This window comes from Anolis carolinensis, chromosome 1 (assembly GCF_035594765.1).
Source record: "Anolis carolinensis isolate JA03-04 chromosome 1, rAnoCar3.1.pri, whole genome shotgun sequence".
Taxonomy (NCBI): Eukaryota; Metazoa; Chordata; class Lepidosauria; order Squamata; family Dactyloidae; genus Anolis; species Anolis carolinensis.
Genome location: NC_085841.1, coordinates 51795357 through 51807426, shown reverse-complemented (window position 1 = coordinate 51807426; position 12070 = coordinate 51795357). Strand labels below are relative to the sequence as shown.

The 12070-nt window shown below is 39.4% G+C and overlaps 1 protein-coding gene across 3 annotated transcripts in view; it reads right to left on the bottom strand.

The window, feature by feature from the left end:
* The window catches only part of strn (striatin), a 62019-nt gene that overhangs the window by 32219 nt on the left and 17730 nt on the right, over positions 1-12070 (bottom strand). For all 3 annotated transcript variants that reach the window (XM_008125572.3, XM_008125582.3, XM_008125576.3), the window contains exons 3-5: positions 5692-5765; positions 3851-3929; positions 1048-1215 (exon numbers count right to left, since the gene is read on the bottom strand). In XM_008125572.3, the coding sequence (XP_008123779.2) occupies positions 1048-1215; positions 3851-3929; positions 5692-5765 (321 nt within the window). The remainder of the gene's footprint in view (positions 1-1047; positions 1216-3850; positions 3930-5691; positions 5766-12070) is intronic.

Sequence of the window (12070 nt, the reverse complement as noted above, 5' to 3'; positions counted from 1 at the left end):
TCCACCAAAAATGTTAATGGCAAAATGCTTCCTTGACATTCACCGCAAACACTGGAAATGCTAGATGTTAATAAAGGTTACATTTTAGTACCCCTTCTTGAGTTCATTCATGCTGAACTGTGGTACTTATCTTTTGTACAAGTAGTGTGCTGATCTGAAGAAGAGTAACATTTCGTTCATAAAACATTATGAAACATATGTGAGTAGGATTATATCTGCCAAATTATCAAAATAAGGTTTCCACTGACGGATGTGAACTCTTCCAGGATGCATTCCAAATCACATGATGCTCGAGTGCAAAAGTTTTCCCTGGGATCTGTACATTGGCAAATACATTGGCTTGCATAAAAGATTCTACAGACAGAACAAATAACTCTTCTTTATGGAATATAATTGCATTGTTTCACCACTTTGGGGAACAATAAATAAAAAATTTGCCCTTAAAATAATACTCTGTCATCTGATGCATTTTCTGCTCACTAATATATAACTACTCTGAGTAAATAAAAGTAGCCTCTCATCATAAGAACTCTCCAAAAGAAAAATAAGAGAACGTATTGATTTCCTGGTTCTAGGATTTTTCATGATAATCTCCTTCCAATTTCCATTTGTATCTCTTCTAAACTGATTAGCAGAAGTCAACTACTAACATTTATGGTGGTAATACACTGAATTTCATAATAACATATTGGGAGGTGAACAGCAACCATATTAAGACAGAGAACTCTGTTCAAGATTTACATAGTGTCTGAGAAAAACATTAGTCAAAAAACAAAATGTGATGACTACATTGAACTATTACAGCAAAACCACACTAATTTTGCTGAAGTATGCATATCTAAAACAGCTGTACTCCTTAAAAGGAACATAAGATAGAAGCCTATATCTTATAACCCCATTCTCCCCACAGTATATGTGTGTGTACACACACCATTGGAATATCTTACTGGGGCAGCATACTACATAACTGAAAACTTGAGCTTTTGTGCATTTCTTTCAAAATCATAACTTGTACTACTAGTATCATCTCACTGTCAGAACACTTACCCAATCATCACCTTCTCTTTAATCTCTGCATCTGCGCCATTCACCATTGATTCTTGGTTTTTGTCATTATCTCTGTCAGGGTCATCGCCTGAGAGACCCAGCAAAGTCCGTACCCGTTTTGACTTCACATCCAGTATTGTGTCAGTGTATCCCACTTCTTGGAGGTATCTGTATCAACAGAAACTATGTCAGGGCTCAGGGGTGGCAACGATGCTACAGTCAATAGCCACAATCTACCCAGAAATGAACAACAGTGAAGTGGAAAGAGAAAGAATGTGACTGTGTGCGGCTGACACACCAGGCTTACAAATCATCCTGTACCAGCTGCAGAGGGGATTGTCTCTTGTAGTACCAGCCTCTACAACCCCGAGAAAAGCAAACAGCTTTGCCATCCATGTATACACAAATACATTATTCATTTTATTACTCAGAAGGGGAGAGGGAGTCTTCACGCATTTTAAGCACAACATTCCTTGAATAGAATCAGAATGGACTTCTGACAGAATTTCATAAAGAAAGAAGGAGCTGATTTTGCCAACTCTTTCTTCTGCTAATGTCTTTTACAAGTTGGCTCAGAAATTTGGGGTGGCCCCCAAGGCAGCACTGAAAGCAGCTTGCAAATACAGAGGGAAATGAGCAAATATTGTCTCCTTTCTCCTTTACTCCAGCAGATTCAAATTGGTGACTTCTACACACTTTTTTTTCCTACAAGAAGTTACAATGACCAGGACCAGGAAAATGTATAAGAATTGCTGTTGTGTGAACTAGCCCTTCTATAATCACCATTTTACCTTCTAATGTTCCTTTTTATTTAAACACTGACTTAGCATTAAATCTGTTTTGCACAGATTAGGAACTGTGAAAAGTGTATCTGCAATATGTCTCAACAACAGGACAGCTCTTGACACTGATGCAGTGATGGGGCAATTCTGTCTCCCACTTTCTATGCTCAAACTCTACAGCAAATCTTGAGCATGTGAGGAGGACAAAAGAACAACTGTTCTGCAAAGGGGATTCAGCGCAGGCAATGAAGAATTTTTCTCCCAGCAATCACTGCTTCAAACTTCCCATTTCAGTAAGAGGAGCTCAGGGTCAGTCAAAAGGCAAATGAGGAAACAGGAATTCAGCCTACAGTGGATGTGGCTTCAACTCCCCCTGAAGACAAAGGTCCACAGTTTGAGTGTGCGCCTGATACAACCCCAAGCTTAGAAGTTCAGGTCTCAGTGGTCCCTCAGAATTCCTTTGCACATTTAAGTTTGTCCACCAGCTTCACCTGTACCAAGAATCATCAGAACTGGCCACAGTAAAATGCACTTTAGTTACATCCCATTCAGATTACTGTAATACACTCTACTCAAGGTGCCTTTGAAAAGTGCTTAAAAACTTTAGCTGATCCAAAGCACTGCAGTCAGGATTGTTAACTGGGGCTAGCTACATGGAGCACATGTCTTCCTTGTGGCAACCGTTTTACGGGTTGGTGGTTCAGAATAAACAGTGCTGGTTTTGACATTTAAAAAATTACACAGCTTAGGTCCACGTTATCTGCCTGCGTTTTGAGATGCTTGGCAGAGGGCTTTCTTCCCCACACATGTATACCTAGTGGGAATGTAGGTGAGGGTCTTCTTGGGGACTGGTTTGGGGTTTTGAAACTTCCTTCCCAGAGAGGACAGACTGCCCCCCTCTTTGGTATCTTCCACAGGCTGGTGAGGCTTTTTTTTAAAAGACTGGTTGCTCAATGGAATGGAGCCTTATAGAATTGTGTTGTGCTGTCTATCTTTATATATTGCTTTTGATAGCTATGCATTTTAATTTGGTTTAGTTTTATGGAGAGTTTAATTATATTTATTTTAATTTTTGTATTTGATATAGATTTTAGTTCTATTTCTTTTAAGTCTTGTAAGCTAGCTTAAGTCCAAGACTGGAAAGAAAAACAAGATATAAATGAGGAAGAGGAGGAAAAAAAACACTGGCAGCATCCAATAGCTCCTGTTTACTACACTTGGCTTAAACTGTCCTTCCTCCTCTTACCTCAGTCGAAATGGTCCACATTCTAAAATAATCAATAGAAAGTTTTTGGAACATTTTGGAATTCTTGCTTCCAGCCAGTTTCATTAAGCTCATGTGAAAAGTTTCCCAGTTTTGCTTGGTCTGGAACTAATACTGGTGATAAGTTCTTCTGGCAGAAATCTGTGCTAGTACAGTAGAGTCTCACTTATCCAAGACTCACTTATCCAAGGTTCTGGATTATTCAAGGCATTTTTGTAGTCAATGTTTTCAATATATCATGATATTTTGGTGCTAAATTTGTAAATACAGTAATTACAACATAACATTACTGTGTATTGAACTACTTTTTCTGTAAAATTTGTTGTATAACACGATGTTTTGGTGCTTAATTTGTAAAATCATAACCTAATTTGATGTTTAATAGGCTTTTCCTTAATCCCTCCTTATTAGCCAAGATATTCGCTTATCCAAGGTTCTGCCGGCCCATTCAGCTTGGATAAGTGAGACTCTACTGTATTTAGATGTCGTAGAGAGAAGTAAACCTTTAAACCAAAAAGCAATTATAACAGAACTGTCCAGATAAGCCCAGTCTGAAAGAATACTGTTGAACCATTAGTGCTGTCAAACACAACTGTAGCCACAAACTGGCTAAGGATAGCTTTCAGTAATTACTGATACTAGTGTACTTTAATGGTACACATCTATTGAATATTGCACTCTCTGGGGTATTATGTAAAGAATGATCACACAGAGAGGAGCTCGCGTATACAACAGGAACAATTTTATTGCAACTTACTGTCTGAGCAATTGTCGCCCTTGTTTCCATATGAGTTGACTATTTGGCTGTGACTGGACTTCAGTCTCATTCCCTTCATCTGAAAGATTAAAACTAGTATAATAACTACACAGCAAAGAAATTCAGTTTTGTCAACTGCACTTTCTAATAGTAAAAAAAACAAACATTCAGAACTGTCAAAATTACAGCAAAATGTGTTAGAACTCTGAACTGCAGTGGTTCTCAAACAAGATAAACCCTCAGGGTACATGTCAACAAAGATGGCATGACACCTACATATAGATGTAAAGGGTAAAAAGTTTGAGGACCACTGCTATAATGAAACACTGTGTTGGAAAAGAATAATAAAATAAATGTAGTTGACATTAGTCCATCAACATGCCTTTGCTTTCAAACATTTATAGATTTCCCTTTCCTCAGAATGTTGCACCTTTTAGTCTGTATAAGAAAGGCAAGTAAGTACCATGTTTAGTTGAATCTAATGATCATCTTTTTTGGCTAAATTACCATCCCAAAATGGGGGTGCCCATTAGATTTGTGCAACAGATCCTGGTGCTGAGGGGAAGCTACTTCAGGAGCACATGAGGCTCCTATTTGAGGGACCTAGTCTCTAATTTAATTGCCATGGTTCAATGCTATGCAATGCTGGGATTTGTAGTTTGGTGAGGCATCAGCATTCTTTGGCATCCCCCATGATCCCAAACTACAGCCCCCATGACCCCATAACATTGAGCCAGGGCAGTTATAGTGAATTCATTCAACAGATGCACCCCAATATTTTCTTTTCCATTGCTGAAAGCTTTGGTGTTCCGACACTTTTGTTTTTAAAGAAGGAATTATAAGCATGCAGCCACAGTAATGTGTACTTATTTTGGTCAAATTACAAAGAGTGTACTTTTTGTTGCTGAGCACTACATTCTCCAGCAAATTCAGGGTTTTGAAAATTGAGGTGCACATTAGATTACACTCGAATAAATACAGTAATTAAATCATTATTCCAATTTGCCTATATCTATAGAACATGTATTCAATTCTTATATTCTCATAATGAAAGGTTGCAGCAATCAAGAAACGATGTAACAGGAGACTAAAATTAAAGCAAGCAACATTATTCACAGAAGAAAATGATGCTTTAATAAATTAGATTTCAAACTCTGGTTTATTTGCATCAGTTATTTAAAAATATGCATAACAAAAAAGACAAATGGAGAGAAGCCTATTTGCTTTGGGTAATAGAGAATTTGAGGAGCTGTGGATAATACTAAGCTGGGGAAATGATAGATACATAGCTGTTACATATTCCTAACAAAACGTCCCTCACATATTTTTCTTATTATATCCCACACTATGGATTAAAAGTTAAAGAGCTTGAAAAATAATTAAAATAAAATAAAAATGGATAAGAAAGTAAAATACATTCACGAGATTCTTAGACTGAGGAATCCAGAAGCAAGAATAGTGCTCTTAAGTATTATAAACATTTTGCTTAGGAAACAATGGATGGGCTGAAAAGGCAGAACCTAAATGTTGATACAAACGTAACTTATACAAACATGAGTGCAATGTTTAAACCATCTTTACTAATTTTGATAAAACTGGGTACTAAAAAAAGGTGTTTAGGACACGCTTAGTTGCATTTAAGCCATTGACAATTAGCACAGAGGTTAATCTTAACCTTGGACAGATAGAATAGGAGAGGGTGATGCATACACAGAGCAATGAAGTATGAATACTTGAACTGCTCATGACTAAACCCTGGCTCCTGCTACATCCGTATCAGGCTGTATCAGTACTGCTTTGCTTTCTGCCCAGTTGTTTCCAGCAAACAAACCAATTCTCACCTGAATCATAGTTTGGAGGTTTCATGTCCCCCTGATTCAGCTCAGTGCCATACTTTAATTTGTGGTATTTAGCTCTGTAAGAGAAAGAGAAACAATTTTGTATATGAACAAATCTACTTGTCCTGGTTGTTTCTATTCTAGCACACCCGCTCCCCATAATATCCTCTGCTACATGCCTATTTTATCACTGTTTAGACATGTTTGGTATATAAATGACAAAAATGGAAAAATGAATTTCGCAAGGCTAGCTTGCAGAAGAAGACCTGTTTAGTTGTCAAACCTTCAGTCTAAAGACTTGAAAAATCCAGTCCAGTTGTGCTTTAAAGGTTTGCCAGACATGAAGATAAAAGCTTGGAGCTGCTGCCAGACTAAGAGATCTAAACAATCAATGCTGCCAGTACACAATGGGTTAAACCCTTGTGCCAGCAGGACTGCTGACCTGAAGGTTGGGTTTGAATCTGGAGAGAGTGCGAATGAGCTCCCTCTGTCAGCTCCAGCTCCCCATGTGGGGACATGAGAGAAGCCTCCAACAAGGACGGCAAAACATCAAAAAACATCCGAGTGTCCCCTGGGCAACGTCCTTCCAGACTGTCTATTATCTCACACCAGAAGCGAATTGCAGTTTCTCAAGTCACTCCTGACACACAAAAAAACCAAACCTATTTCAAGGAATAGGTTCTTGTCCTCCTGACCAGAAACAACTAAAAAGACACATATGTGAAAAATGTTATCATTCTATTTTATTTCCCACATAGGGCCATGAACAGCTTCCACAGCGTTCTCCCTTCTGCAGGAGAAAATGAAGATTTCAGCTGTGTTCATGAAAGCTATTAGTATACATATAGTATTTTGCAAAGTCTCTGGGGGTGCTAGACTACACCAGTGGTTCTCAAAGTGTACTCAGCAGAGCCCTTGGAGCTCCACGAAGCATAGAGGGGCTCCGCGGTTCCATTGTCTCCCTTCCTCCTCACCCTCCCTCCAAGTTTTCCCTCCTCTTTCCTGCTCCTCCCCCTCCCCCGCCTCCCTCGCCCCCCAAAGCCTTTTTCTCTCACCTTCCCAAACCCTATTTCCCTACCATTGCTCAGGGGATGCTTTTATTGTGCTTTTCCTACATGGCAGAAGGGAGTTGAACTGGATGGCCCCTGGGGCTTCTATTATTATTATTATTATTATTATTATTATTATTATTATTATTATTACTACTACTACTACTACTACTACAAAGGTTGGGTGGCCATCTCTTAGGGGTGCTTTGATTGTGCTTTTCTTGTATGGCAGAAGGGGGTTGGACTTGATAGCCCCTTGGTCTTCCACTGAAATAATGTTAAGTTTATGTTGATTTAAAAGTTTTCCCATGGCTGATATATATACATTATATAATATATAATATACAATCATTTTTGAGGCTCCATGAGAAATGTTTTGTTCAGAGATCAGCAACCAGATTACTAACAAGAGCCCCGTACAGGAAGAGATCCACTCTCATGTTGCGGCAGCTCCACTGCTTCCGGGCTAAATACTAAGTGCTGGTAATTACCTTTAAAGCCCTAAATGGCTCAGGTCCAGGCTACTTGATCAATCACATCTCCTCTTACAAACCAGCCTGGGCATTGCGGTGAGCAGAGGAGGCCCTGCTCTTGGTCCCACCCCCATCTCAAGAACGGCTGGTGGGAACGAGAGAGAGGGCCTTCTCCGTGGCCGCTCCCCAACTCTAGAACTCCCTGCCTAAAGAAATAAGGCTGGCTCCCACTCTCCTCTTCTTCAAAAAACAACTAAAGACCTACTTCTGCTTATTAGCATATGGAGAGGAGGAGGATTAATTAACGAAAGACCACTTCTGGATCCTGATTGAGAATTACGCTGTATCTGGGCTCTATGTCAGCCCAATTTACCACCATAGGCTATATAATCCAACCCACACAACTGTGTTGAACTTCGGTTGGCTTTTGTAAATTACTGTGGACATTTATTTAGATTTTATGTCACTGTATAATTCTTGTTTGATCCTGTCTGACTATATTGGTTTAATTTATCAATGTTATGTTCAATTCACAGATATTAGGTTTAATTTGATGTTAAGTTTTCAACACTGTTTTCATATGTGGGGTCTTGTTGGGATTTTATGCCAATATCTGTTTTATGAAGGCATTGAATGTATGCCATTGTTTGTTGGAATACGCCCCAAGTCCCTTCAGGGAGATAGGACGGAATAGAAATAAAGTTTATTATTATTATTTGCTTCAAAAAACGCTCCGCAGCTGAAAAAGTTTGAGAATCCCTTGTCTACATACAATTACAAACCATTTTTCTGAACAAAAAACAGATGACATGTATTTCCTCAACAGGAAACAGCAGATCTATGCAACAAAAAAGAACACTTTCTTTTACACAGATTGTATATTTTCACTATTCAAATAAATGTTTTTGTACAGAAAACATATTTTTGCATTAAAAAAGTGTGCATTTTCATAGAGAATATTTTCCCCAAAGACTTCACAAAATAGAATTTCCAACACAGCTCTATTCTCTGTATTATTCTGCCATGAAATGAGTAACAAGTATTTTTCTTTCCATCACTTCCACAAATGAACAAATTCCTTTTTTTGAAATGATATCATATAGGCATAAAAGTGAGTCATATCAGTTGGGAACGTATTTGAAACACAAAATACCAGGGGCCATTATCATTTTATTTCCCCCCAAAAGAATCTTAATGATGTAAACATTGAAATATATACAGATATTGCAACCCAGTGAATGGCCAGTGAATGGTAAATAGTCTACATCATAAATAATTTCAGATCAATTACACAATGCAAGCATGCCTACTCAAATCATCTCTTGCTCTTCAGCTTCAGCAAAAATATAATAAAAACAATTGCCCTGCAATAGTTATGAGTTATGAGTTAGATGCACTGCTTTTCATTGATAACGACTTCAGCAAAAATCTAGTCTGTAAAAGTCAGTTTATAAACCTAGATGTGGTTCTCAGTTCACATGCTTGTTAACTTTTTTAATGTAGAATAAATAAGGAAGTATATGGAATATTTATTAGAAAGCTACATAAAATAATTTTTATTAAATTTGAGATATCTAATTTAAGAAATATTCTACGTGTAGTTTTTTCTATAATAATAAAAAGGAACATTTGTGTGTCTATATGTGGCAGACACAACTCATAAGAATGTTCACTTAAACAATGACAGTGCCTGGTTGTTCTCCAGGTAAAAGCATAATGTTTGAAAGAGGAAATTTCTAGAAGTACAAATGGGGAACAATCAGTTTTAATTTCACTCCAATGGTTACGCATTGAAGTGTGCAGTCTGTGCAGATGAAGACTTAACACTATAAAACGATTCCAAAATGTGATGCTGATTGTCCCCTTTGTCTGAGATTACTCAGCTGCTGAATTAGTTGCAAACTACATTCTTATTCAAAGTAAATAACTGGATTTGGGGGATCCAAAAAGCATTAAAATGCTATTCTACTGTTACTTATTTAAAACTGATACATTTGAAATAACAACACAAAATATCAGAATGATTCTCACATAATTGTGTAACTTTATTCCTCCCTGATTTTCTTTCCTCTTGCAATTTTAGGGCTGCTTAACCTCAAGTTTCTTATGCAGATGTTGGTTTCACATAAAGCAAACTATGTGCATATGAGAAATATATACCGTATATACTCAAATATAAGCCAAGTTTTTCAGCCCTTTTTTGGGCTGAAAAATCCTCCCATGGCTTATATTGGTGTCAAGCCTGGAGGCGAGGCTCTAAAGCCAGCTGGCCTTTGCCTCCATTGAGCAGGCCGGAAGAGGAGGAGCAGTAGCGGTACTGGAGCCCGTAGGCGAGGATCCAATTATGCCGCTGCTGCCGCCGCTCCTCCTCCTCCTCGGCCAGCTGGCCATGGAGGAAAAGGAGAAGATGAGCGGCGGAGGCAGCTGAGCCTGGGGATTGCAATTTCAATTGCTGCTGTAAAAAAGCCTGGCCTCCTCCCGCCAGCCTCCCAATCCCATCCTCCAGACTTTTGGGGAGACTCCAGCAGCAAAGTTTTCCTAGCTGGAGAAGAAGGAGCAGAGCCAGGAGAAAGAGAGATACATAGAAAGGAGGGAAGGGAGTTTAGTGTGGGAGTAGAGGGAGCCTGATTTGCAAACGGCATTGGTGGCTGCTGCTTCGCCTCTGCAGGGTCTCCCTTGCAAACCACCTCCTCTTTCCCTTCGCAGCCTTCCCCTCTTGCTTTGCAAAAAGGCTTTAAATGAGGAAAGGGGGAAAAGGAGGGGGGTCAATCCCAAGCCATGATCTGGATCGCTCCACTCCGGTTTTATGCTAGACCTCTAACTAAACCTCCACCCAGATTGGTGTGTGACTTTCCACTTCAGGGGGAGAAGATCAAAACGGGCAGGAAAAGCAAACTATCACGCTGCCAAGGAGTTTGCCACAACTTCCTCCTTTTTAGTTTTAAATTGCACTGATTTAGTATGATGATAATGATGATGATGATGATTATTATTATTATTTGCACCCCACTTTTCTCTCTAGATTTGAGACAGAAAGAGACTCACATTAATATATATATATATATATATATATATATATATATATACACACACACACACACACACACACACACACACACACACACTATAATTCTGGGAAGGGAAAAAGTTGCATTTTAAATCTGTGTTTTAGTAGTATTCATTTTAAAATTAGCTCCGTATTTGTGCGTGTGTGTGTATGGCCCAGGCATGGGCAAACTTCAGGAGGACAAGTGGCGGTGGCCTTTGCTCCCCCCCTTCCCTTCCCCTCCATCAGCCACTCTCCTGCCTGCCTTCACTGCCTGCCTTACCTGGCCTTGCTCATCTGTTGGGGGTGCTTTGATTGTGCTTTGGCTGCATGAAAGCAGAAGGGGGTTGGACTAGATGACCCATGGGGTCTCTTCCAATTGTATTATTAATATTAATATCAAGGCTGGATGGCCATCTGTTGGGGTGCTTTGATTGTGCTTTTGCTGCATGAAGGCAGAAGGTCCTGGACTAGATGGTCTTTAGAGGTCCCTTCCAACCCTATTATTATTATTATTATTATTATTATTATTATTATTATTATTATTATTATTATTATTATTATTATGGCTGGATGGTCATCACATGTCGGGGGTGCTTTGATTGTGCTTTCCCTACATGAAGACAGAATGAAGGGGATTGGACTAGACGGCCTTCAGAGGTCCCTTCCAAGTGTACAATTCTATGAAAAGAGTCTTAGTTGATCACAAGCCGAACACAAGCCAAAAGTGTGATGCTGTAGCTGAAAAAGCCACTGCTGTTCTAGGCTGCATCAGTAGGAGAAGCCTGAGAGAAGGCGAAAGGGAACTGATATAACACTTTACCTCAACTGGTTTTTTAATGGTAATTATTTAATGCAACTGTTTATTTTAACTTATTGTACAATGTTTAGTATTGCCTTTTGTTTATATAGGCATTGAATGTTTGCCTATTGCTATGTTGGAATCCTCCCTGAGTCCTCATGGGGAGATAGGGCAGGGTACAAATTTTGTTATTATTTTATTGTGACACAGCAAACAAGATAGATATGCTGGATTTCATATCACAAAATCACAAGTCGAACACTTCCCAAGTGTCTAGGACTGTGTGATGTATTTTCAGATGATGCGCGCAGATCCCAGCAGGGTAGCCTTTTGCAGTTGGCAGATCGTAATTTTGTCAATGTCTATTGTTTCCAAATGCCGGCTCAGATCTTTTGAAACGGCACCCAGAGTGGCCATCACCACCTGGACCACCTGTACTGGTTTCTGCCAGAGTCTTTGAAGTTCAATCTTGAAATCCTGATAGCGGCTGAGTTTTTCCTGTTGTTTTTCGTCAATGTGACTGTCACCTGGGATGGCAACATCAATGATCCAAACCTTTTTCTTTTCCACAACTGTGATGTCTGGTGTGTTGTGTTCCAGAACTTTGTCAGTCTGGATTCGGAAGTCCCACAGTATATTTGCGTGCTCATTTTCCAATACTTTTGCAAGTTTGTGATCCCACCAGTTCTTTGCTGCTGGGAGGTGGTACTTGAGGCATAAGTTCCAATGAATCATTTGGGCCACATAGTTGTGCCTCTGATTGTAGTCTGTCTGTGCCATTTTCTTACAGCAGCTGAGGAGATGATCAATGGTTTCGTCGGTTTCCTTGCACAGTCTGCATTTTGGGTCATCAGCTGATTTTTCGATCTTGGCCTTAATTGCATTTGTTCTGATGGCCTGCTCCTGGGCTGCAAGGATCAGGCCTTCTGTCTCCTTCTTCAGGGTCCCATTCGTGAGCCATAGCCAGGTCTTCTCCTTATCAGCTTTTTCTTCAATTTTGTCAAGGAACTTT